The 27,595-nt window shown below is 40.9% G+C and overlaps 1 protein-coding gene across 1 annotated transcript in view; it reads left to right on the top strand.

Annotated features, from left to right (window-relative positions):
* Positions 1 to 27,595, top strand: part of MYH9 (myosin heavy chain 9) — a 71,790-nt gene that overhangs the window by 26,299 nt on the left and 17,896 nt on the right. The window contains exons 4-18 of the mRNA XM_054058106.1: positions 5,582 to 5,609; positions 6,406 to 6,499; positions 12,556 to 12,648; positions 13,353 to 13,416; positions 13,947 to 14,045; positions 14,919 to 15,062; positions 17,201 to 17,296; positions 18,464 to 18,582; positions 19,827 to 19,979; positions 21,398 to 21,571; positions 22,319 to 22,492; positions 23,052 to 23,166; positions 25,552 to 25,745; positions 26,087 to 26,208; positions 26,575 to 26,644. Of these exons, the coding sequence (XP_053914081.1) occupies positions 5,582 to 5,609; positions 6,406 to 6,499; positions 12,556 to 12,648; positions 13,353 to 13,416; positions 13,947 to 14,045; positions 14,919 to 15,062; positions 17,201 to 17,296; positions 18,464 to 18,582; positions 19,827 to 19,979; positions 21,398 to 21,571; positions 22,319 to 22,492; positions 23,052 to 23,166; positions 25,552 to 25,745; positions 26,087 to 26,208; positions 26,575 to 26,644 (1,739 nt within the window). The remainder of the gene's footprint in view (positions 1 to 5,581; positions 5,610 to 6,405; positions 6,500 to 12,555; positions 12,649 to 13,352; positions 13,417 to 13,946; positions 14,046 to 14,918; positions 15,063 to 17,200; positions 17,297 to 18,463; positions 18,583 to 19,826; positions 19,980 to 21,397; positions 21,572 to 22,318; positions 22,493 to 23,051; positions 23,167 to 25,551; positions 25,746 to 26,086; positions 26,209 to 26,574; positions 26,645 to 27,595) is intronic.

Genomic DNA, 27,595 nt, shown 5'->3' with positions numbered 1-27,595 from the left:
GCAGCTCTAAAAATCTGTGTCTTGAAATGTGGTTTTCAATAGAACAAGGAGCTAAAAAAAAAGTCTCTTGCCCACTTGTGTTTTAGTAGTTACCACACCCTTTTTGTTTCATTCCTGCAAACCAGTGCAGGAGCTCTCTGGCAGTCACTTATGTAATGGCTCAGCCTTTGCTGTCAGCCTCTCTGCAGTTCACTGTTTTAGTATCACGAGCTGTCTGAGTTTTTGCAGGCTGTGTACCAGTTTTTCTTTCCTGTCAGAACTTCATAAGCATTTGTGTAACCTAAAATTACAGCCTAACTTGTCTTCCTGTTTCTCTCTCTCCACTAGCATTCAGTTAAGGAATGCTAGAGAAAGGGGTATGGGCTCTAATCCAAAAATGGCTTGGGGAAATAAATATTTGCATTTGACCCGGTAGGATATTTCATTTTTTTAAATGAACCTTACTTGTTTTTGTTCTGACTGACCTCAAACTTCATATAATGCAAAGCTGAATCTTGGCAGTGCAGTGTTCCTGCCAACTCGAGTAATTTTTCTCCTTTTTTTACATCTTGAAGTTCTATTGTTGAGAGCTGCCTTGGATATGCTGTGTTTGTCCTTCATTGCATTTCTTTCTTTTCCTTTTTTTTTTAGGTTACTAGCATTTTGAAACTTCTCTATAATGCATTCCTTAAATGATAAGGCAAAAGCAGACTCTCAGGCTCTCTTCTAGTGTTTCCCTTAAGTGTTTTAGATCCTACTCAAACCAGCATGTAGGTTAAAGCACCACAGTGAACACATTTGATTAGATTTTATGCTAGGGGGTTGTTCTGAGTAGCAGCATCAAGTGCCTTGGGCTCCTCCTGTGTTACAGCCCTGAGGAAAGGTCATCGGTTGTAAGATGGCGTTGAGGTAGGAAGAGAAGTCTGAGGAGGGACTGAGGAACTGAAACTGCACGTTTGAAACACTTAGATGCATTTAAGACTAATTCTTGCTTTAGATCACCTATTTAACTCGGTTGGCCAGACAGTTGCCCAAGTTGGGCTCAGGCATTCACCTCGATGCGATGTTAGGGAAGCAGTACAGTAACGGAAACCTGGAGGGCCAGAGGTTCAGTGGTAAGGAGGTGGGTGGTACCGTCTCCCTATGGTTAAGCTTTTAGCCTTAATGAGTCAGCTATAGGCAGGGGGCTGCAAGCCAAGCCTTTGCCTTTCAGCTACACTTCCTCTTAGCTGGAGAGATGATGTCACCATTGTGTGAATGCTATATTACTTCTCCTTTTATGGAGATGAACAGGCTTGAAACTGGAGTCACTCATGCAGAGGAAGTGGGTGATAAAGGCCTGCTCAGATGTTCTGTAAACTGAGATGTAGAGCTTAAATTGTACATTCTCTCCTAGCCTCCCCACCTTTTTCTTCACTCATCCCAAAATGTCTGAAAACAAAATTCAAGAGTTTGGGCCTCTATTGATTTATCAGTTATGCCTATGTATTTGACCACAGCAGCTAAACGTTCATTAAAATTTGTTGGTTTGCAGTAGAATATTTGGCTGAGGACTTCTAATGTACTAAATGCCTCTCTTGTGAGAACAAATTTTTGTTTAATTGATTTTTTTAGTGTATGCTGAAGGTCCTGGAAGCAGTCTAGTTTGAACAGTTTTATTTTTGGACTGAAAAAAGTCAAGAATAAGTTAGATATTATGGGTTTTTTTATATAGTAAAATTAATCTACTAATCTTATTATACCATACTGCTGTATAGCTTAAATTTGAAGGATGTTTTACTTCCTGAATTTCTGGATGCTTGATACTGCTGCTTCTTATGATCACTTGAATGCTGCGGTGATGAGAGCTAAAGAAGAGCCTAGATAAAAAGCTTTCCTTGCCAGCTGGTCTGAAATACAGAACTGTTGCTATAATTAACTAATGAGTTGTTATTCTGGATTGTTTTTAATAAGTGACTCTGTTTAAGATTGAAAAGCAGATGCAGATTTCTTTTAATCAGGCATTTCTTGATTATGTTATTATAAGCAACTGAATTTATGGTACCCAGCACATTCTCTTTTGCTGAGTAGGTTGCTTGCACAACTGACAATGGAGCAAAGGCAAGCGCTGATTGAAGTTGTGCAGTACGCCCATGCTGAATGATCCTTAAAAAAAAAAAGAAAGGGGTGGAGGTGGCCTCTTGTCTGGCCGACTGCATTCTGATTCGTGATGGCACAAGTCTGTATTGTATGGAGAACGAAAATTGGCATTTAAAGCAATTCTTAATTGGAAGTGTGTCTATTGAGTTATGCTTTTGCATGCGTTAGCTCTTCGGCCCTTTGGTCGGCTTCAGTTTCCTGTTGCTCAACAGATTATTCGAGTTGTCTGTCTGTACACAATTAGAAGAATTCCAGCTATCCCAATGACTGCTGCTTTGCAGTCCTGGGAAAGAATTTCCCCCGGATTGCAAACAGGAATGTTGCCTTTTAAGGCAGTGTCTGCATGCTGCCGGTGACTTGCCTGCACTCGCAGGTACGTTCCTGCTGGCTTAAACCAGAGGTGACTAATGCAGCTGCAGCAGGCCACCAGGAAAGTATGTTGGGGGAGGAAAACATAGTGCCGAGAGGGTTTGGAGCACTGTCTGTGACTTTTCCTGTCTGAGTACTTTTCAACACCTTGCTCTGCGTTAAGGTGTGAAAAATCCTGTGCTTGCCCCTCTGGGACTTCCTCGGGTCACTGCAGGGTGCTTTACTTCCTTGCCTGATTGGAATGAGACTCCAAAAGAGCTTCTCAACTAAGTGCAACAGAACTTGTCAAAATCAAAGTGTTTGCTACCAAATTGCTTCTGACTATTATATGATGTTGGTCGCTTTTTTTCTGTTGAGCAGGTGGTTCAACTGTCTGCTTTCCAACGTTTTTTTTCACTGGAATAAGAGTTCTCTCCTGGAGGAGAGGGAAGGGGAAAGGCATGCCTTTTCTAGGTGCTTAGGGTTCCATTGCCTATATGAGGAGCCCCAGCTCATAATTCCAACACTGGAGTTGGCTACTGGGAGCAAGGAGCACCTTCCTTAGGGAAGTGCTTTTAGTACCTGAATGTGAATATATGCTTTGCTCAGACAGATGGTCTGCTTTTGTACAATTAAGCTTTGGGGAGTCAGATGTTATTCAGAGGCACAATCTTCCTTTCACATAGCTGCTTTGGGATAGAGAATTGCATGCAGGTGGCAAGACCAAAGAATATGTTTCCTTAGGCAAACCATAAATGAGTCATCAGTTATTCCCCTGATCCACCCTCAAAGTGCCCAGTCACGGCGTGTGCCTGCTGAGCCCTTGACCCACTGGGAACCTTGAATAGGTGGAGCCTTCGGGGAGGGCTGACATCTACTCTTTGCTTGTCCGTCAGCAAAAAGGACATGTATCTTAAAGGCAATGAATAAGATCCAGCACTTAAAAAATGAATATGCAGTGCTAGTAAAGCAGCAGTATCTAGTTTTGAATAGTTAAAAATTTGCTGTGCCAAAATCATTTGAGTGATAATTTTCTTCTGCTTGCTTTCTTCCAGTCTTAGGGCTGATCAGCTCTTTCTGAGACCAGTATTAAGAGGGATAAAGCAGATTATTTTCTTCTACTTTTCTGTGCTCATCTGCGTACAATCAGTTACCAGTAAAGAGCTTAAGAGCAGGAGTTACCTCTCTGTAGCATGTGAACCTAATGTTTCCATTGTTGGTTTCAGAATAATTTTAAGAAAAAATAGAATCTCAAATTTGGTACCTGCTTTCTTTATTCCATAAAAATGTGTCCAAAGGCTAGATAGATTTATCTCTTTATAAACTGAGTTTATAGGAGATTTTTCTTGATGAGTATGGCATTCGTGGTCTGAGGACTGAAATGCTAAATTCACTTACAACAGCAGTGTGTAAGGATATAGAAAGTGGTTTCAGGTACTTGAACTCCATCTGACTGTAAAGCCTTGCCTAATTACAGCTGAATCTCTTTTGTCTTGCACAAAACAACTTGAATGGTGACTAAATTATATTGGCTAAGTACTCTCTGGTGAGGAGAATACTGAATGCACTTGGATTCTCTATGCTACTGCAGAAAGGAATAGGAAAATATGCTAATAGCTAAAATACGGAGACAGTCACATGCATAAACATACTGATGAAGGTTACCAATTGCTGAAATAATAGGGCGATCCAGTGAATTGTATACTTTTAAGAACATCGGAAGATTTTTTTTTTTTAGAGATTAGACTTCAGTCCACCACAAAATTGAGCACAGTGTGGAAAAAGGAAAAAATTACAATAAGTGGATGAAATCTAGCTGATGTATTACTGAGGGTCTCCAGCTGGATGATGTGCTAGTCCTCTAGTCTTGATCTTAAGCAAAACCAACCTACAATCAAACAGAACAAAAACCTCAACCAAATGGATAACTTACTACACAAACTGATGAGGATTTTGAGTTTGGTGTCACTCTCTCCGTGAGTGCCGCAATAGCTCTTGTGGACTGTCTGTTAATGACTTGCTGTGCCCAAGTCTGTTCCATGTCTGAACAGGGGGTCTCTGCCCCTGTGATGACTGTGAGCTACTAAGGCTGTTGTGGTGTAGGCACAGGCGCTCTGCAGTCTCCACAATGCTCATAGCTGGTTCCTGGTGGCATGGGAGAGGGATGGGATGCAGGGTGGAGGGGTATGCAAGGTGAAACCAAGGTAGAAGCAGGGGAATGTGCTCACACAGAAGTTGTGAAGGAGCAGTGGGATGAAGGAATGGTGGAAGGACAACTCAGGATTGCGTATGAGGAAGTGGAATTGTAGATGAAAGCTGTAAAGAGGTTAAAGATGTGGGAGAAGATACTGGTGGATAGGCTGTAAGTTCTGTAACTGGAGAGATATTATCATCCACAGCTGTGAATTGAGCACAGGAATTAGTGTGTGTACTGGTATGTCAACATGAAAAAAAAAAAAAGGAGTTCTACTGTAACCAGCTGCAGCATTAATACAATGGGGGATGGTGCCACAAACAAATCAGCCGTATAGGACTTAGGCTGCTGCTCAGTGTTGTGGTTTTTAAGTCCATTCTGTGCAAAATAGGTAACAGAAATTTCTCACTGAGCTTTCAGTGCTTTTTGAGGGGGGTGAAAGCCTCTGTTTGATGTGAGATTTTGGCACTTTGCGATTTGTAATGCTTGCTGTCTTAATTCCCTTCTCTCCCTTCCATTACCTCTGCTTTGCTGATAACTTTTGTAAGTCAATATGGGCCCAGTATAATAGGCAAGAGAGGGCTGAAGAACAAGTAGATGTACATCAAACTGTAGCTTTGTGGTAAAGAAACGTTCAGAGGCAGACTTCTGTACTGTTTGCAGAGAAGTTGTGATGCAAATAGTATTCTTTCTGGATGAAGAAAACTAAATTGCTGTGGTGCCGCTATACTTTGGCATATGGTGGGAGGCTGGGGTCTGTTGTCAAAGAAGGAGTTACTTGGCCATATTTCTGAAGGTACTTGTCAGAGACTGGGAGCCAGTAAAATTCTTGATTTGTCTTTGGTATTGATTTCATTCTATCACAGAAATTTAATTTTAGTGATTTAGTCTGACTATTTTTTTTTTTTAATTTCATTCTAGATCGAGAGGATCAATCCATCCTTTGCACGTGAGTATTTACAGTTGTCAGCTTGTCTGAGTGTCAAAGTGCGTGTTTTCAAGTTCTTGGTTGGAGGACTCTCTTAACTATATGTGCTGGGGGTAGGCTCAGTAAATCAGGTGATAATAGAGTCAAGGAAGGTCCCACTACAGTTTCTCCGGTATATATTTAATCCTTTATACAAAGCAATTTTTATAAGAAATGGAGGAAGGAGGGAGGTTTTGAAACAGCCCCTGTGATCAAACTCCTCAAAAAATACAGCTTCGTCAATGGAAAAGACTTGGAGAAGTCCTTCAGACTTGATGCAGCTGTTATGTTTGAGTACATTCAGACTGATGAGGCTAATACAGTTACAGATACCCTAGATACAGCAGCTTTTCTTCTAGACATAGCAAAATTGGTTGGCCCTCAGTTCGGCTTAAGGAATTGGTGTGCTGCTTCTTGCAGTCAGGAGGCTTCCTTTTAAAAGATTCACTTCATTACCTTTCACCCCTACCTCTACAGCAGCCTCCAAATTATTCCTCAGTCGCATGGCAATCTTTGTATCCAAGTAACTAGAAAGCAGAGTTATTTATTGCCTTCATGCCTCTGTCCACACCTACGGAACCTGCACCCAGTGGCAAACTGGCTGAGGTCCAGCTCCATTGCTACCACTCGCCAGTACAACTTGCTTTTCCTTGGTTTTGAGGGAGGTACCACAATGGCCACAATGCAGCTAAGGAGTGCTCTAGCCCTTTTGGAGTTAGGAATATGAATGTGTCCCACCTACATCTTTTTTGTGAGTGATTGCAGATTTTCTTTACAGAGGTGAATCAGGAGCTGGTAAGACAGAGAACACCAAGAAGGTCATTCAGTATCTGGCTCATGTTGCTTCCTCACACAAGTCTAAAAAAGACCAGGTAAGACCTAGGTTAAATAATGCTTTGTTGCTGTGCTGACCTTGTACAGGAAAAATATATTCATTGATGTTGGTAAAAGCCGTATTGCTCAAGAAAAGCCTAGCTACTAAAGTCTGTCAGGGGACTGAGGAGGACAGTGAACTATGAAACAATTGAAGTCTGTCCAGAACTGCAAGCCAGGGGACATTGTTCCAAGTCATAACTCCTTTGAATTCATTGGAGCTACAGTGGGAATAAACTTGTCCATGGGATCATAGAATCATTAAGGTTGGAAAAGACCTCTAATATCATCTAGTTCAATCATCAGCCCAACACCACCATGCCTACTAAACCACGTCCCAAAGTGTCACATCTACATGCTTTTTGAACACCTCTAGGGATGGTGACTCCACCACTTACCTGGGCAGCCTGTTCCAATGCTTCACCACTCTTTCAGGAAAGAAATCCTAACCTAAACTTTCCCTGGTGCAACTTGAGGCCATTTCCTCTTGTCCTATCACTTGTTACTTGGGAGAAGAGACCAACACCTGCTTCACCACGACATCCTTTCAGGCAGTTGTAGAGAGTAGTAAGGTCTCCTCTCGGCCTCCTCTTCTCCAGACTAAGCAATCCCGGTTCCGTTTGTCACTCCTCATAAGACTTGTGATCAGACCCTTCACCAGCTTCCTTCCACAACCTCTTGAATTCATGGGCAAGAGATGCTGTAAATGAAGCATCAACCATGCTGATCTTTTCACACAGATGTATTGCTTGTAACCGGTCTAGCCAGTTTAAAACTTATCCTTCGGTGGAGGAGTTGTCTCCTTTCTTCTGTACCTTTATAGATTAGGTCTGGCTACTATATATACTGTCTCAAAACTGGAGAACACCATGATAAACTAGTACACATCGGCTGAAATCTTTGAAATTGTAGGGAAACATTGAAAGGGTAGAAAGCAGCCAAGTCTTAGAAGCACATAAAAGGAGGGTGGTGGTGATGATGGGAGGACTTGAAAGATGTCTCATTTATATTTTTTTCCCCCTTCGCTCTGCCCCGATGGACTATTGCCGAATTCGTCAGTTGTATCCTCGTAGGTGAGCTGCACGTTTACTGCACGTTCTGCATCAGGAATGCATTTTCTGTCCCATTGTGTGATTTTTTGAGCAGCTTTTCACTCCACACCAATATCACTTTCTGCAGCTAAAACAAATCCATAGACAATTCACTTTTTTTTTTTTTGTGTGTGGTGCACAGTAATCTTTTTGTAAGGATGTTCAATTGGAGACTAACGTAATTTTAAGAATACTTGTGTCCAGTGCTCAATACTAGTTTGCATTTAAGGTTTTTTTTGCAGGATTTTCCAAGAATTACCATTCAAGAAGCATTCCTCAAGGGCAATAGGACTGGACTGGGTTCTCCTAGAACCATAAGCGACTAGTGTGCGTGGTATTCCTAGTAAGGTAAATGTAGTTAGGAGTTTAGTTTTCTGTTCCCTGCAGTGAAATATGTCTGCAGGTTGCAAAGAAAGGTTGGGAGGAAGGCTGTCCTGCAGACAGGATGTTTGAGGACTGTGAGCTTGTTAGCCTGAGCTGAATGCGTTGGAAATGTTCACTGGTGAGCTGTGTAATGAAAGCCAGATGCCAAGTGTGTCCACTGGATCTCTACGTAAGTGTTTTCCCGTGGTAGCTTAATAAGTAGGCATGTCTTATGCAAGAAGGGTATATGAATAAGAAAGAAGGCATCTCTGCATGCAGGCATAATGTGTGTGTGCGCACACATAAGTCACTTCTGGAATCCACCCAAAAAAAAACTTTCTATGTGCCAAACTTTCAGACATATGAAGACTTTTTCCATGGTCTGTCAGTAGCTGTATTTAGAAACATTCTCTTTTATTTTGTCTTTTTTTTAAATGTGGAAAATAGAATCATGGGGTTTACTTAAGTATTCTTCCACTACTTATCCTTGAGCAAAATTTCAACCACCAAAGCAGGACAGGCAGTCCACTTAGGAGAAGAAAACAGTGCTAAGTTGGACTGGTTGGTGATTTGCCCAGCTTTGATTATTTCCCTACACCCTACAAGTTTCGATTCTTCTGATGAGTCCTGCAGCTCATGGTAGCACTGGCCTTACCAGAGAGGATTTAGAACTGTTGTCTTTGAACATTAGTTGCTAATGAGTGCTCTGTGCAACAACCCTTTATAAACCTTAATCTTAGAACCAGATTATAAGGAATCTTCAGCATAAGAAGGGTATGGAGCTGTTGGAACTGGTCCAGAGGAGGGCTACACAGATGATCGGAGGAATGGAGAACCTTCCAGATGGGGACAGGCTGAGAGAGTTGAGGTTGTTCGGCCTGGAGAAGAGAAGGCTCAGAGGAGATCTTATAGCAACCTTCCAGTACCTGAAGGGGGCCTACAGGAAAGCTGGAGAGGGGCTATTCATAAAAGCTGTGGTGATAGGACAAGGGGGAACGGATATAAACTGGAGAGGGACAGATTTAGACTAGACATTAGGAAGAATTTCTTCACCATGAGAGTGGTGAGGCACTGGCGCAGGTTGCCCAGGGAAGTTGTGGATGATGCTCCATCCCTGGAGGTATTCAAGGCCAGGTTGGATGGAGCCTTGGGCATCCTGATCTAGTGGGATGCCCCTGCCCATGGCAGGGGAGTTGGAACTAGATGATCTTTAAGGTCCGTTACAAACCTAACTATTGTATGATTCTATGATGAAGATGAATATGTTAAGTTTTCTGAAGGTCTTGAATATGCTGGTCGTGGCAGATTTATTCTTTAGAGGAGAATATGATAGATTTGAATCTTTATGGTGCAAGACTAGGCACACAACTTAACTGGTGCTAAAATAGAAAGTAGTGGTGCTTTTTCTGTCAGTAAGGTTTCTTGACAGTCTCCTATTACATGTTCTGGATGTAAATCCCTGTTTTTCCAAATATCAGACCAAAATCAGTTTTCTAAAGCATGTACATCAACTCTAGCTCTCTTATTTTGGAGGTAACGGCAGCTTCCACTGATCCCAGTGTGTTAGTATATTCTGCTAAATAGCTTCTAGCTGCCTGCTGTGACTACTGAGCACATTAAGACTGCTTTGGGGGCCTACTGAGTCTAATTAGATAAGCACTTTTTTCATTTGATGAGAATTTCTCTATGGAAGTTGAGATTGATGTTTTCCAGTGCTTAGTCTTTACTTCTGTACTGGCTTCTTAAATAATTTAATATTTTTTTTCCAGATGAGAATGTTTGCAGCTAATCAGAAATTCATGGGTAATAGTTACTAATGTTTAAGTATTTGTTGTGAAGATTACGTTATTGATGATCTTTCTCCCTTTCCCATCCAACCCACTGTTGTTGGGACTCAGTTACTTGAGAGTCTCTTACATGGCTGTAGAGAAGAATGCAAAATCAAGTCTCTAAAGTGTAAAAAACAAACTAACAAATACCCAAATGCCTTCCCCATCTTTCAGTTTTTAAATCGCATGTTGTTAAAAGCTAGCTGTGATTTCTAGATGCCTTTCTCCGTACTTCCTAAAGAATAAAAGGCTGGCAAAAGTTCTGCCTTATATAGAAATCATTCCAAAAAGTGTAGAAGTGTGTAACTTGTGAAAAAAACAGACTACAACGTAGATATCAAGGGTTTTAGTTGCTTTAAATTGGTGTTGTATATTAAGAGCAGTAGAAGGAGGGTGTACTGAAGAGTGCACACTGCCTGACCTTGGGCTAACGAGTTCGGTGGCTGTTATTGCTTCCGTTTTCATGAGCGATGTTGTACATACTTCATATGCATGCCAAGCATTAAATAAATTTGTTTCAGGTCAAGGAATGGCAATTACAGGTGTCAGAAAAGTGGCAGACTCTTAATGATAGAACTCTTAGAATTTCTAGAAAGCTTTTGACGGGGAGCTCTATGGTGTACAGGTTTTCCTTTGCAAAATTATCCATTGTGTAATAATAATGAGATCTCTTCCTTTGCTGAAAGGTGACTGCCAAAATTTAAGGTAGAAATACCCAACAAACCTCACCCAAAAACTTCTTTAAAATTTCGAAGATGATGGGATTGTCTTTTTAAACAAAGACAGCGTAGAGTGAGGAATGGATGCATCGCAATAATCGCAGCCACTTAATGTTATGTGCTGTTGCCATGGCATGCAGAGAACTTGATCTTAGCACTGTGTCGTGGTGCTTAGGCAAGTCACAAGAACTAGCTGTCTTGACCAGCTCCTCAGCGTTTTCCCTCCCCCACAGCTTTTTATTGCTGTGAACCTGACCTGGCTTTTTCTACGTGTACTTCTACCTTAGTGGTTCGAATCACCTCTAAACTACGGTTTACCAACACCTACTTGACACTAATGACACTTTATTACTGAAGTACTAAATAACAGCAGAGTGTCTAGTGTGGTTTTCTATAAACTTTTGATCTTTATCTAGCTAAGCATGACCTTGGTTTTATTTTTAGCCAAAATCATTAAAATAGATTTTGTGTCAAAGCCTGAGTTCCATTTAGAGGAAAAAACGGGCTTTTTTTATCTCTCCCTCCTTGTTCCATAGTTGGGTTGAAATGCTGTGTTGCTGGCATCTCTCACTTGCATGGGAGTAGCAGATTGCAATCACAAACAAAGGCCTGGGACTTGACTGCAGTGTGAGTAGAAGAAATGGGTTGAGGGAAGAGTGTTCCAGCTTCAGTACGTGTGTTAGAATAGGAGGGGAAATGTGACTGCTGCGTAGTTTCAATAACTGAACTCTGGTTTTATGATTTTCTCCTTTCAAAGCCACATGCTGGCTCTGTTGTGAGAGAGCAGATGTCCCGTCTCAGGTCCCCTTTTCAGGCCTAACCTCCTTGTTAGATATACTTGACAGTGAATGGAAGTGTTTGCAGCAGCTGCCCCTTCTATTTAAGTGCAGTTCTACAGGGGCTGAGGGTCATCTTTGGGCTTGCAAGCATGAAGTGAAGTGATTGTGGAATTAAGAAAGACAGACTTGTAGTTCATTGTGCAGTTTCTCATGTATTTTCTTATTGCATGTGTATGTGGGGAGACTGTGTAAGGACTAATTTGTGTTATAAGGCACTTTGAGAATGAATTGGAACAATTTTCCTTTAGAAGTACCCTTAAATAATTAGCCCATAGATTCCTGTTCTCATGAATCAAACTTCATTTCCATCCGTTATGCACAGGAAGTCTTGAGTACTTACTGATAACTGCTAAAAAGGGAAACATTAATCTGAACTGTCATTTTCTGTTTCTAGAAGCTTTGTAAGTAATCTTGAAATATATAGAACTCCATACTTCTAGTACAGAGGACTGTACTAGACCAGCCAGGGATATATCTAGAGCCTGCAGGGAAAGGTATATGTGCTCCAATGGTCTGGTACTTGGCTGGAATAAAGGTTCTGAGTTTTCCTTCTCTACAGCTCCAGCATTTTGTGTTCCTTGAGGGGCGGAATGTGCAAATACAGCAGCAGAATGCAAGCAATTGTGCAATTTGTGGGATACCACTAATTCTATTTTTTTGTGTGCCTCCCTGCAAAGGAAGGTTTTGCTTGTTTGTATTTTGAAAGGTGTAGACTCTTAGTATGAGCTTTTTGTTTTGGTTTGGGTTTTTTTTTAAAACATTAGACCTTTTCAGACTGACTTCTTAACCTACTGTAGCAGAGTTCAGACCTGTCTTACAGTCACAAGACAGAATTTTCCTCACTCTTCCAGCCTAGATGGCAAAACACTTCTGGGATGAGGGTCTGATCTCAGATGGTACGATGTTTCACTTTGATCCTGGGAAGTCTTTCAGATGTTATGGCCAAGTGGCTTTGAAGGGCTTCTTGTTAGCAGAAAGACAGCACTGGGATGCCCTTGCATCGAGGAATGGAATAAGGCATATTTGTGTGAATGTTTCTGTTTCACCCAGATAACTGAGTCTGCTTTGAACATTTAGTGGATCATTCCCCAAGGTTTAATATGGCTTCTTTACAACAGATGCCAAGCTAGTGTGAATTGAAACTTCTGCTGGTTTGACCCAAGGTTAATGCACTACTCTGCTACCTACTTTATTAATTTCTGATACCTCTTTAGGGAGAGCTGGAGAGACAGTTGCTTCAGGCTAATCCCATCCTGGAGGCCTTTGGAAATGCCAAGACAGTAAAGAATGACAACTCCTCAAGATTTGTGAGTATTACCGTCTGGTGTGGGTGCTGGTATTCTACATTTCCCAGAGGAAAGACTTGGTCTGCTTTTGGGTGAATTGCTGTCAGGGATAGGATAACTGTGTATGAGTGACTTCATTCAAATTAATCTATAAAGTGAATTTCATTCAGTAAGTTATCCAGAACAGGCCTAGTAGGTCTCTGGGATGAAGGAACCTGTCCCTGTGTCAAGATCATCAGTGCCAGCTTATTACAGTCAATTTTATCTTGGAGAGCAAATACTGGTCCTTATTTTGATTGCTCTGGAAAGCAATGAATGACATATGAGAGGCAGATGGAGGAGGTGCAGCTGGAATGAAATGAAAATGTTTGAAACTGACATTGAGGGAGATGGAACTGTCTAGACCATAGAGCACATGAAACCAAAGGGAGCCTGGCTGTGAGAAAGGCTGAAACATAATGGATTCGAATTGTAAGCTGTATGAATGTCAGAAATACCTGAAAGTCTTTGGTGTCTTTTTAGTGAAATCGCTGTTGTGATCAGCAGACATTACGTATTGGCTGACCTTATGTTTTGGCTAAAATGTGCCTAAGCTGTTCTGAATTTCCTTTATTATTAAAATAAAGGATTAAAAATGGATTAAAAAGAGAAGGTTTGCCTTTGCTGTTTACTGCTGTTACCAGATAGAATGAATACTAATATTAAAGCCGTTATCTTCCTCTTAGGGCAAGTTCATCAGAATCAACTTTGATGTCAATGGCTACATTGTTGGAGCCAATATTGAGACCTGTATCCTTTCTGCAGCCACTTCGAGGATATAGAGATGGCAATAATGGTTCCTAGGAATCTCTTCACAACTGACTTTCCGTTTGTCAGATTGAGAAAGTGGTAGGAAGCACTTAAATTTATGCCAGCAAAATTACTGTTGCTGTCTCCAGTTTCTTGTTTTGGTATTTGGACCTTTGTGATCTTGGTAGAAATCTGTTCTGAATGAATTGTAATCTCAGGTGGATGAAATGGAAGCATGAACTGCAATAAGATGAATAGCTTTGGAATTTCATTCTCATTTCTGTGCAAGGCAGGTACGGATGGATGGCCACTATTTTCCTGGTTTTTCAATTGTGTGTCTCTTACCGTAGCCATCATTCAGAAACTGGCAGAAGTGATACCAGAAGCTCAGTAAGTTGACTGATAATGATTGCTAAATTAATACCCCTGTTAATTGGCATGAAGAGATCATCAGGTAGTATGAGTTTTTGCTCCTGCCATAGAATAGGAAGTGATTTATATGTCCTGACATGTGCCTTGACTTTCTGAAGATCTGCTGGAAAAGTCACGTGCAATTCGTCAAGCAAAAGAGGAAAGAACCTTCCACATCTTTTACTACCTGCTATCTGGGGCAGGCGAGCATTTGAAGAGTAAGTATAGTTTTGTTGTAATTAGGGATTCCCTCATCACAACTAGAGGGTGCAAAACACTTGTAAGCTAGGACCTGTTGCTTAGTAGTTCCTTGGCTCTGCCTTTTAGATATGGTCACCCTTCCTCTGCTTCTTCCATACACTCATACATCCCTCTACCCTCCCCCTGCACTTCTCAGTTCCTGAAAACTTGCTTCTCTGGTTCCTTCCTGCACTTGTCTGCTTGCCAGCAATGACTCTACGCCCTTCCTTATCTAAATCACTGTCCCATGTTTAGTCTAGTCTTGTATGATGTAAACTGTTCTAGTGCAGGGATAGTCCTGCTGTGATGTACTTGGCATTTAACTGAATGGAGCAAAGCTGCTAGCACCTAAGCAGCTCTAGAACTGTAAGATCCTAGCACACCTCGCTTTAATACCTCAGCTTAGTAATCAGGGTCCATTGTTGTGCAAGAGCTGTGAACTGATCTGGAGGAAGGAGAGAAGGAGAGAACTCCTTCATAGTCGCTACTGTTTCAAGAGTTATGTATTAACTTTCACCTGACTTGAAACAAATGAGGTGTCTGAAATTAAAGGCAAATTTACTTTCCAGTTAATCCCTGCTTCTTATAGACTTAGGGCATAATGATGATTGACACTGCTTTGGTGGAGTAGTAGTAGAGGAAGGAATAGAAAGAAATAAGGCAGAAAACCTCCAATTTTATCTAAAATACTTTAAATGTTCAGCTTATAGTAAAACCGGGCTTAAGCCCAAGTGCATCCAGCACCTGCTAGCATATGCAAGTCAGAAGTTTGATCTGTGGTAGGTTGTTGTCTCCATTAAAAAAGAATGGTTTTATCTTCTTAGTAACTTGTTTCTCAATTCTTTCCAAAGCTGATCTGCTGCTGGAGCCTTACAACAAGTATCGCTTCCTTTCCAATGGACATGTTACAATCCCGGGTCAGCAAGACAAAGATATGTTTCAGGAGACCATGGAGGCAATGAAGATCATGGGCATCCCAGATGAGGAGCAGATGGGTATGAATCCTCTGAAGGGCTTGAAAATGCAAGGAAATGAAAGAGGGAACAGATCATATCATATTCCTGTGGGGCTGTTTTGTTCTGGGGTTCTTGTTTGTGGTTTTTTTTTTGTTGTTCCGGTCTTGTCTGATGTACTCTGCCCACTTCCCCCCACCCCTAAGTGAACTGTGTGCAAGTAAAAACTTAGTGGCTTTGGAGTGACCCAGCTCAGGATCTACCTGCAGTTTCAGTTGACGTTAGGAATCAAGCAGCTAATGAAAACATGCTTCTGCTTAGTTCACAGTCTAAGGGCTGTATATCCAGCTTATGAATAACGCATCCAAGATACAAGAATCCCCTCATTCTCTTGTGCAATGCACAGCTTGTGTGCTCCCCCTAAGCAGTGGGTTTAAAGTATCTAATTTCACTACTGCTGGATTAGTACTTTGAGAATGGCCTGGCCATAGCGCCTTTCTTTCCAGCTTAACACTGAACTGCTGATCAGAAATTAATATTGTCTGATTCTGGGAGCACAGTACCGCAACAGTGAAGCTAGAATTACATGCAGCCAGCACAAAGTGCAGTGATAGGTATTCACCAGAGCTCTGTGCTGTCTCATTCATGATCTGCCTATTTTCCAATCAGTGTTCTGAAATATCTGTTTCTGAAGGTATAAGGTCTTCCAATTAGGACTGTTTTTTTCCTCTACACTGAAGCAAGCAGTGATAATTTGAGGTCAACACCTCCTCTGCTGGAGGCTGCGGCTCTTATGGCTGTAGGGAACACGTGTCTGTGCCTTAACTATTGCTGTTCACAATCCAGCCTGCTATAAATCCATGTTGTCATTATCCACATTTTAATACACTTATTCATATTCCGAATCATCTGACACTAAAACTGTTGTATGGAGGTGAAGAGAAATTTGCCTAAATTGAATTGAAGAATTGGCAGCCTAGTTTATTGTCAGGATGTCCTGCTATGCTCAGTTTTTTGAGTGAGGTTTTAAAGTATGCTCTAGGGCATGTCTTTGCTTTCACATAGATGAGTTATCGGTTCCACCCACTACAGCAAAGATTGCTTTAGTGTTTTACATTTGCTGTTCAAAGTGTGAAGTGCATTAGTGTTCCTTTAGACTTGGAAGAATAATACATACAGGAGCTGGCTGGCCAGTAGGCTCACTTAGTTTTGATGTAGAGTCTAAAGACTATCTTCATTTGTAAGAGAACATGGAAATAAGCTGTCTATCCCAAGCGCCAGGACTCCAAATGCAGCTGTCAAACTACTGGATTTTAGAAACATAAATGTTTCTTTTCTGTTAGTCCTGATATAGTATATATGGAACCTTTATGTGCTCTGCTATCAAAAGGATATTGTTTTAAAACAAATGTTCCAGAAACGGGTATAAATTAGGGGATGAAAAGATCTTTGGTACAGTATCCCCTTTGCAAGCAACTGGCAGTTTACTTTGCTAGAGGCAACTAGAAGCCATTATGCAGTCAGCTTTGATTGATACATGGTGAAAATTGAATTGATGCTTTGGCACTGAAAAATGTCTTTCCTGTCCTAGCATCTGATGCTGCTTTTGTGACATACACAATTCAAAGGGTATGAATCTATCATTAGCAATGGATGGGGTGCTTCAGCATGTAATTAGTAATAGTTATGGTACAGGCACTTTCATGCACGTCTTGCTGCCCTTTAGACATAATCTGTGTCTGTATGGACTACAGACCTTGGCCAAGGAGATGAATGGGGTAAGAGAAGGAAATCTTCTTCTCGTAATTGATTTGTACTCTTAATAACTGTTGCTTTCCTGTGTTTACAGTAGTCATGGGGAAAATAGTGAAATTTGGCCCTGTAACAGAGAACAAATGTTTTATTGAGTAAAACAGACGACGTAGGATGGCTCTGTCTCCCACTTTATTGTAGCGATGTTGAGAATGGATAAATTTACAGGCTGTGTAGTCTTGCATAGGAGGGAGAGGGAAAAGCCTGCATGGGAGACATAGAGGAATTACCTGTGGTGTTTATTTCCCAAATTTCCTGAATGATCTTTGGGTTGTTGAGAAGGGCCTCATAACCATTTCAGAAAAGGTAACTGAGTTGTATCAGGACTTTTGGTGATGTCTGACACTAATCTGGTATTATTTTAAAAGGTCTACTGAAGGTCATCTCAGGTGTTCTTCAACTTGGCAACATAGTCTTCAAGAAGGAGCGTAATACAGACCAAGCCTCTATGCCAGACAACACAGGTAACCAATCTTGGTTTTCCTCCCCTGAGAAAAATGCAGAAAAGGGCTACAGGAAGCTCTTGCAGGTAGAAGAATGTATTATTGTGTGCATGGAATGCTGGAGTCCTGATTTTCAATGAGGTGAATTATTTGTCAAAGGAGCTGACATGCTCCTTCATACCAATAGACACTTTTGCCAGGCGTGTGTTTGCAGCCCCCCATGGGCAGGAATGTGGCATTGTTCCTGTGACAGGACTAGTCAGGAAGTACCCGTGATAACCAGATAAAAAGGATTATTCTACTGGACTATGTATGGACTTAGTGTGTGCTAACCAAGCTAGGAGTGATTGCTCCTGCAAACCTATATTATCAGACTTTAGGGAATGTTCTTTGCTGACGTTGTAGGTAAACTTATAACTGTAAAGAGTAAGGTGGATAGTGTTATAGTGAGTATAAAATGTGTACGTATTTTAATTGCACTGCCCATTGTTGCATAGAATCACAGAATGGCTTGAATTGGAAAGAACCTTAAACATCATCCAGTCCCAGTCCCCCTGCTGTGGGCAGGGATGCCTGCCACCAGATCAGGCTGCTCAAGGCCCTGTGTTGCATGTGTAAATAGTACCATATTTCACATGATAGAAAGCTATCTGTTGGAAGACTTAGCTCTTCGGAGTCCTCCATTATAGATGTAATGCGGAAATATAAGAGGTTGCTAGTTTATCTCCTAAGTGTTTATATTTTTGACTAGTATTGTTACAGAAAATATCTTTTAAATGGTGTTTTGGGGAGGTGATAACAGCATTTGTATTTTGGATCTTGATTCTGAAATACAGAGTAATTAGCTCAATTAAGACATCTGTTACTTGATGTATCTTTAAATTGATTATAGACCATGAACTTTGTAAAGCTTCCAGGTTATGACTTAGTGGTATGCTTCAAATTTACTCTCTTGCCTTCTGGAGAAACTTAATAACTTGTAGTATGGATTGCAAGAGTTTTGAGGGATTTGATTTTGTTTTTGCTTTTGAAGGTACCTTTCTTTGCCTCATTGACTTGTTATTCATTTATAAGCTCTTTCATTACTCTCTTGGGAAGGCAGTTGCAGGAAAGTTTTTCTTTCACTTTCTGTAAGAAAAAGAAAAGAGTGTTAATATCTTTGGGTTTTTTTCCTCTTGCCATCTTTAGCTGCTCAGAAAGTGTCTCACCTTTTGGGTATTAATGTGACGGATTTCACCCGAGGCATCCTGACTCCTCGCATCAAAGTTGGGCGAGATTATGTCCAGAAAGCTCAGACCAAAGAACAGGTATGAGTTCTCTCAAAATGAGCAAGTACTTTAATCTTGCCACCACCAAGCTAACAAATGTATTAGAGGTTTCTGTAGCATTTAATAGCTGTCTTTGACGGCTATGTATGGCAACCACAAAAGAGGGAGAGAGAATGCAACTCCCCTAATTTTGGGGACTGGCTATCGCAAGGGACTAAGTTCCTTCAGTGCTGTATGCAAGAGTGACATTTTCAAGTTACTATATTGCAGAAAGCACCGTTTTTGAGTAGATCAGTTACTAGGATGGAAGAATTTGCTGCTTACCCTTGAAACTTACTGTGAGTGTGGTGTAACACTTGAATCAGGTTGTGCTCTAAATGAAACCTGACCTAGGAGCTAGTGTCTTCTTTATGTACATAAACTTATTCTCAGTGTAAATAAACATGGCCCCCTAACATAGAAGGAATTAGGAAGAGAGTGAAGTCTAGAAATAGTTGCAGGCTGCCTTTCTGGTCAGATATTTAATTTTTTACTGTACATCATCTTTTGTGTCAGTCACAGGTAGGGTAGTGCCATGGGAAGAAGGGATTTGGCTTCACGAATCATAGAATCAGAATCATAGAATAGTTTGGGTTGGAAGGGACCTTAAAGATCATGCAGTTCCAATCCCCCTGTCATGGGCAGGGGCGTGTCCCACTAGACCACGCTGTCCAAGGCCCCATCCAAGCTGGCCTTGAACACCTCTAGGAACAGGCTATATACAACTTCACTGGGCAACCTGTGCCAGTGCCTCACCATTCTCATTGTGAGGAAATTCTTCCTTGTGTCTAGTATAAATCTGCCCCTCCCCAGTTTATACCCATTGCCCCTAGCCTTTGTAAATGGTCCCTCCTTAGCTTTCTTCTAGGCCCTAAATTGCAAAAGAATTTAAATGCTTTTCTTTGCACCTATGAAACAAGGTATGTTACTGTAATCTTTGGAGATGACTGGACATAACTTTTGTTTTTCTTGAATACCCGGCACTGATTTCTCCAACAGGCAGGATTCTGAACTTTGGCTTTGACACAGTAATTTAGTAAGATGAATTCTTTGCTCTTGTTTACGGAGTATCACTGTGCCATCTACTTCATTGGGAATAACCTCTGAAATATGAGCCTTGTTCAGATTGGTGGTGGAGGGAAAATCTCAGAATACAGTTGGGCCATTAGATGCTGAAATGGTGTAATCTGTGCCTTCATTTGGATTATAATGTAACTCCTGATCTTTGTCTTTTTACTATTTAGGCTGACTTTGCCATTGAAGCACTGGCTAAAGCCACTTATGAACGTATGTTCCGGTGGCTGGTTATGCGTATCAACAAGGCATTGGATAAGACCAAGCGACAGGGTGCATCCTTTATTGGAATCCTTGACATTGCTGGCTTTGAGATTTTTGAGGTAAGGAACTGTCAGGTCCTTGTACTCAGCACACTTTACCATGGAGCAGAGACCGGTGAGGGAGGTTGTTCTTTTTGAGTTTTAAAGAAGTATCGTTTTGGAAATCACGTTTACTCCATTTTTGTTATTTGAGCTCTCTGCTCCTGTGAACTGTTAGATAAGTTATTAACTAACTTAAATGGTTCATTCTTTGTATTTTATGTGTTCTGCAAATGTTTTATCTCATTGCTGTATATTCTGGTGCTTACATCCTTTTTACGATGTGCATTAGAATTATTTTAATTCCATCGTTCCAGATGTTCTTGATTCTTTATAGGTCACTGCTTAAGAGTTTGCTAAGTTACAAAGAAGTCTTTTAAAATGTCATGTAGAGTTACAGATTAAATTTTATGTCCCATTAGTCTGTTCCAAAACATTGACAGGATGACCCACTGAAACCTGCTAGCGTCATTAAAAACTGTTAGAAATGTTTTTAAATTCCTGCTTAGGAGTTTTGGAAAAGAGAAAAGACGGGGTAGACCAAATCAGATCCAACGTAAATTCTGACCTACTTATGCTCCTTTCTGCAAGATGCCTGAAAATTGAGAATCAGTCTGGTTTCACATACAGATAAATGGGCTTAATAGCAGCTCCTTGATGCAGAAAAGGAATGAACTTGCTCATTTTCCCCACTGCTGCTCCTGGCTGCAACTGCTTCTACTGTTCACTTCTCTAGCCCTCTTGAAAATATTTTCTTAGGGTGTTTTATAATTGAATCAGTCTGCAAAGGGGAATCTGAGCATAAAAACTGATGCAAGATAAATGCAGGAGAGGAAGACCTAAAGAAAGGTGGAGGGAGAGATTGAAAAGAGGGGAAGTGGGAGCTTCAGCTTCATTACAGCTGCATTATGCTTAGTGTAGTGTAACATGAAAATGCACCACAAGTTATTATCCTTGTCCTTACAGTTTGGAGATGTTTAAGAAATGTCCCTCACTTTTCTTGCTCTGATTTTATATGAGGATTAAGAAGGGACTTTCCAGTCCACATGCTTTTAGGAATTTGTGCTCAGGCTTCTGTTGCTTCCTCTTCCTGTGAAGAGGACTTGCCAGCTCTGTGTCTGTGAGAAAGCCAGTCTTTTATATTCCCGGGTTAAGTAGCTGCAGTAATTCTTCTGCTGTTTACAACTAAACATTCTTTTGCAAAGTCTGAGAAACGGCATGTATGAACTTCCCTTGGGATTGCAGTGGTGACACAGTGGCACATGACCGGACAGGCAGCTCATAAGCAAATGGGGTTATTGACAAAGGACTGTCCACCCCACACAGAACACTGGCTTGAATTCCTGAACTATAGAAGTGATCTTTTTTGCTAAGAGAATAGTAGGTATGTATCTTCAAAAGCAACTGTTCAAGCATCTTTCTACTTTTTTCTTTGTTAGCTGAACTCCTTTGAGCAGTTGTGTATTAACTACACAAATGAAAAGTTGCAGCAGCTCTTTAACCACACCATGTTCATTCTGGAGCAAGAGGAGTACCAGAGGGAGGGCATAGAGTGGAATTTCATTGACTTTGGCCTGGATCTGCAGCCCTGCATTGACCTCATAGAGAAACCGGTAAGCTTGTTCTTCTGCTATTGAGCAGCAAGAAATGGCTGCCTTAATTATGTCATTGAGCACATATCTTGTACTTGTAGACTGGAAACTAGCTTTCTAGTTCTTGTAATCTTCTGCTGAAACTGTGATGTGCTTAGCAGAAGCAAACAGTTTCCTCTTTGTCTGGAAGTATGTCACCAATACATCTGTTAGTATCAGTTCTATAGGAAATACTGTATGGAAATAGATCTAATCAGCCATTTTTTCCTGCTATAAAATTGCCTTCATTTATGTACATATGTGTGGTGCCAGATGTATAAGTGTTTCACTGTAAATAGCATGAGCTGCCTCACTTAAGTCTAAATATGATGAGAAGTTCTAAATCTGTTGCTTTCATTCTGCTCTAATGAAACTTGGAAATAAGGACTAGTTTGTGAAATGTTCTGCTGTGCTTTTCTGCATTTACACACCTGGATATTTGGAGAAGAGTGTGGTAGTGTTCCCTCTATTAAAAAGATTATTTTTCCTCTGCATGAAACAACTTAGACAAATGTCATGGAAGAGACCTTCTCATAAAAATATTCAGAATTCAGATGAGGAATTTGAAGAATTATTAACAACTTTTATTAGTATCGAAATAGTTGTACTGATACCATGCAGTGGTGGGGATCAGGCTTAGGTATCCTTTATTTTTTCTAGCCACCTAAAGGCGTTAGTTATTGGTGTAGTCGTGTATTTAATGATGTTTTGATGTTTCCCTTCTTTAAGGCTGGGCCTCCTGGTATATTGGCCCTTCTGGATGAAGAGTGCTGGTTCCCAAAAGCAACAGACAAGAGCTTTGTGGAAAAAGTTGTACAAGAACAAGGCACCCACCCCAAATTTCAGAAGCCAAAACAGCTGAAAGACAAAGCTGACTTCTGTATCATACATTATGCTGGCAAGGTAAAGAATTAGTAGCTAAAATGTAAATATTGGAATGTCTGCTGTATTTTCTAATGCATAACCACTGCTTCTCTGAAATGGCTACATAACCAAAATTGCTGCCTATGGGAAACCAGTGGAAGATTTCACTAAGTTGTTCCATTGCTGTGGACCTTACAGGGCTTAAGAGGATTTGCTTGCAAGTTATGTATGTATAGTCGAAGACGTGTCAACCTGATACCAATTTAAGTTTGTTCTGTTATTTGGTGAGATTCAGAAACCTTGCATAAAAGCTTCAGCACCAAAAATGATAATGCAGTTGGTTTTTAGTCTCACACTTAGTTGGTGCAAACCAGCATTGCAAATCCATTCCCTTTATTGACAGAACATTCCATTTGGCCGTTTGTTAGGGTTTGAAATTTGTAGGTGTGCTTGCTTAGCTAGCAAATCCAATAATTATTAGGTAATCTGTTGTTAATTGTGCAAACCTCAGTGCTACTGTTACAGGCTTTGCCAGATCTTGTCGCCTCTTTTGCTGCAGCAAATCCCCCCGAGTTCTTGACGTATTTATCTTCTCCAGGTGGATTATAAAGCAGATGAATGGCTGATGAAGAACATGGATCCACTGAATGATAACATTGCTACTCTTCTCCACCAGTCGTCTGATAAGTTTGTATCTGAGCTGTGGAAAGATGGTATGTACTTAAACTTAATCTCATTTGTTTCCTCTTGTTCTATGTGGAAAAATTTGTTTGATCAACAAAAGTCTATGATGAGCTGTATTGCTGTTTTCCCTGAAGACTGAGCCACCAAGATGGGCGTTATCTGGAACATACTTTGCTTAGATGATGGTATTGCATTAAAGGTTCACTGTAACTCAAGAGAAAGGTTCACTTGCATTAACTTACATTAAGTCTGCTGCCTTTATAGCAATTATTTCTCAAAACCAAGAATACCAGGATAAAATATGAATGCACCATTATGTCCCAGCAGTTTGTGTAGCTGCAACACTCAAACCCAAGATCTGAGGCTGAATCTGTGTTTTTAGTCCTGCAACTAGTGTGTTCTTTCTGCAGTGTTGTTCAGTATTTTACTCTTATCTCCTCTGGGTTTATCTGCTTTTGAGTCTTACTGCTGCTGTCACTTTCTGTGATGGGTTTTCTTTGACGTCTCTGTTGCAGAGATGCAGAACGTTCAGAGAGCCTATTTCTATCAACACTTTCCTATTCTTCATCTAGAACCAGGTGACTGAGAAACTCAGCTGTTGTGTCATGTGTGTAATGCATCCTAGAGCCATGCAAGAAATGCTTCCGTTAACTTCTTTTTGTCCCTTTGTCATACCTGCGTGTCTTTCTTGTTCATTTCCTCTGCTTTGTGCTAGTAGCTCCTCACAGACTTTAAAACAAAAGCGAAATTCTCACCTTGCAAACGGATGCAAGAAAAATATGGGCACATTCAGGTGCTGAAGGTTGCTCTCACATAGGAAAAGCAAATCCCTGTTAACTGTTTGAATGTGGAGTTGGCAAGGCTGTATTTCATTGCAAGATTTGGAAGGAAGATTTCTGAGACTGCCTTTAAACTGAAATGCAGTTTAATATTCATTCAAGTATTGGGATTTGACTTCAGCTGCTGGTCATTTAAAAGAAAGTTAGTTTGGCAAAGGTTTGTACTGCATGAAAATGGCCATCGACAGCTTGTGCCTAACAAGGCCTTTGCTGTGTGAACCTCACTTTGGACTTGAAATGTCAGATGAACCACAGCTGATCAGTTCTCATTGCTTGTTCTTAGCTGGATTTTTTGTTGCGACTGTCCTTTTTGCTATCTTGATGTAGATTGCAGGGCTCAAGATTTTTAAGAGGATTGTTCCAGCTGCAATCTGGGACACTCTTCTGTGGATTTCCCTGTGACATCATCTAGTAACATAACCTTCTTTTCTTTCTGATAAGACAACCTTGACCCTATTTGAACAGCTGCTCTAGAAGTGAGCAATTCTAAACTAATATTAACTGTAAATCAGAATATCTTTTCTTGTTTCTTCTTTTGTAAGGGTTTTTCATACCATTTTTATTAAATTAGAAGCTTGTTGAGCACAAGTTGATGTATTTTCTGAAGTTAAGACTGGGAACCTGAGTGTAGGCATCAGCCACCTGCTGAAGTGAAATAGTAGGTTGAAGTCCTTACTAGAAGTGTACTGGGAGTGTGGAACTTCATAGTAGTACAGTTGGTTTTGGTTGGGTGGGTAAATTTTTATCTCCTGTAGAGATAAAAATCTGTAGAGCAGAAATATCTGCAGAGCAGAAAACACAATGCTTTAGTTTCTTCTTGTCCCTGCTACTCTCAGATCCATCTGGCTTCTGTTGAAAAAATAAAAAGGATCTGTGGAGTCCACCCATCAAGACGATAGCATCATCAGTGATCGGATGTCACTGTGGTATAATTGGGAAACTGTTGGGGCAGGGACTTCTGACTTTCTCATAGTGGTATTGTTCATGTCTCTGCTGTAGAATACTTGTAGTCCAAAGATAACTCAAACCGTGGTATCTTGAGGCTTGGTTTCTGTCATGCCTTTTACCATGTTTGCTCAGTTTACAAGTAGATATGACTTTTCTGATCACCAGTCATGGCAGTTCTGCCTGTAATGTGAGGGTGAAGCTGGACTTTTTCTCTGACTGTGGCCCTTTCTGCGTCAGAGTTAACTAATAGCTGACTCTGCTGGGCTAGCGGCTGGAACCCTAACCCTTGGTTTACTGTTTTTTGTTGCAACCTAAGCAGGCAGAAGCGTTTGAAACTCACTTCTAGATTGCTCTTCCAGAGTTGCCATCCAGAGCATCAGTAGAATACTTTTGGGAGTAAGTTTGACTCCATCACTCAAACTTCCTGTAGTGAGCTGTTGCTTTTTTTTCCTTCCTGCTCCTATCCCTGCACAACTTCTGTACAGGAGTCGACATCTGTGTAGAGATGAAGCAAAAAGGATCCTGCAGCTCCTCATTTATCCTGTTCTACCCAGATGTTCTTTGTACGTTGCAATGCTATTTTCATTCATGGCAGAATTTTAATGCTCTGTCTTGTGATCTCTCTAGTTGACCGTATTGTTGGGCTGGACCAGGTGGCTGGTATGTCAGATACAGCATTGCCAGGGGCCTTTAAAACCAGGAAGGGTATGTTCCGAACAGTGGGACAGCTCTATAAAGAACAGCTGGCTAAACTCATGGCTACCTTGAGGAACACCAACCCCAACTTCGTCCGTTGCATTATTCCCAACCATGAGAAAAAGGTAAAGACAGTTTTAACGGTAAAGCCCATGCAGCCTTACGTGGGCTTCCTGGGGCATGTGGCTGGGTTGCTATCTTTTGTTGGGTTTTGCAAGAGATCTTAAAGAGGTCCTGTTTTCTCAGAGTATCTTTTTAAGGTTGTCTTAAATACCTGTATACTTTCCAAAATTTTGGAGACTGATCTTTGCAGTTCTTCTTAAGGTGGCATAAAATCTCCAAATTGCTTCTAACTGAAAAATAGAGAACTGGCTGCTTTACAAAAAAAGAGACAGAGGCAAGGGGTTTGAGCCCCTTTTGCAAAAGCTTTGTGGTATTTATAATACATGCTTTTTTTCCTCACTAGGCTGGAAAACTAGATCCCCACTTGGTCCTTGACCAGCTTCGCTGTAATGGAGTGCTAGAGGGAATCCGTATTTGTCGTCAAGGTTTCCCCAACAGAATTGTATTCCAGGAATTCAGACAAAGGTAGGGCCTAGAAAAGTGTCTGAAGCTGTCTTTATGCTGGCAAAGTTAAGACATAAGCACAAAAGTTGAAGTATTTTATTGCAAATAGATCGCCACTGTTTTCAAAGGCAGCTCATCTGTCCCTTGGTATTCCCTGGCACAAAGCCTCCCAAAAGCAACTTTGACTTTCTAGTAGAGGTGAGGTATAGAGGATCTCATCTAGAACTGCTGTGCTGTACTCTGTTGTCTAGAGACACATTTTTTTCTCTTCTGACAAGACTGTAAACTGCCAAACTCATAACGGCATAAGAACTCATTATTGATTGTGTTTGTTGTTGTTTTTCAAATGTACGTGTGTTAACTAGCCTAATGTTTTCTGCTTTTCAGGTATGAAATCTTAACTCCAAATGCAATTCCCAAAGGATTTATGGATGGAAAGCAGGCTTGTGTGCTGATGGTAAGACATCCCAGAAACTCTGCTTGAACAGAATAAACTTTATGGGTGTGGTTTGGAAATCAGAGTTGTGCATGTTAAATGTATCTTCTACTTGCAGACCAAAATTCCAAAGTCAAATATTTTGTCTGAGAGAAGGAAAATGCAAAAAGCTTTCTTTTGGATTTGCAGATGGAGGCTTTTGACTAGCATGAGGTTCGAGGCAAAGAGGGTCTTTCTGTTTCCACAGATGCATACGCTTTGAAAGTTTAGCAGTATTCATGAAATCAAAATACTTAGAAGCATTGACGTTATCTTCAGCTCACGCTTAAAGTATGAGCTTCAATGAACTTTTTGTAATGGCCTGCTGATGACAAATGCTTTCAGTGAAGGCTTCAATGAATTCCTGCAGAATTGCCTGCTTCAAAGGGAAAGCTTAGGCTCTGTAGCTTGGAGACTAGGGGAGATTGAGTTGAATTTGGCTGTAAGGGATTCCTTTCTTCAGTGTTAAAGGAGTATAGCTTATTCCCCTTAACTAGTATAAGTGTTGTCAGCAAATCCTTCAAAGGATGGGAAAGTTAGTTGGGTGCCTTTTTCTGACAGAGGTTAGGACTGTGAAGAAATAAATAGGAAGGATCAACAGATGTGTTTCCTTTAGGAAAGGAAGGGGGCTCTTGGGACTACGCATATGTTCCTTACAGCTTTCTTGTGGTTCTGGGAACTTGATGTGGTGCTGTGCTAATGCTTTCCACTGTATTTTGTGTCTCTGGTTACCTCCATTTCATGCTGTGTTTGGCTGAGTTCCAACTGAGTTCCAATGAGTTGGGACAGGACTGATTGGGAGCTAACAAGTTTGGCTGGCCTTAGTGGCTCCTTGAAGGGAAAGGGTGTCTTACAGCTATGTGACACAAGTATGTTTTGTGGTATTTCACATGAAGCAATCTTTGCAGGACATAAATTCTTCTCTCATTTTAG

This window comes from Cuculus canorus, chromosome 1 (genome assembly GCF_017976375.1).
Source record: "Cuculus canorus isolate bCucCan1 chromosome 1, bCucCan1.pri, whole genome shotgun sequence".
Lineage (NCBI taxonomy): Eukaryota > Metazoa > Chordata > Aves > Cuculiformes > Cuculidae > Cuculus > Cuculus canorus.
The sequence above is the reverse complement of the archived record's forward strand: the minus strand, read 5'-3'. Positions and strand labels throughout refer to the sequence as shown.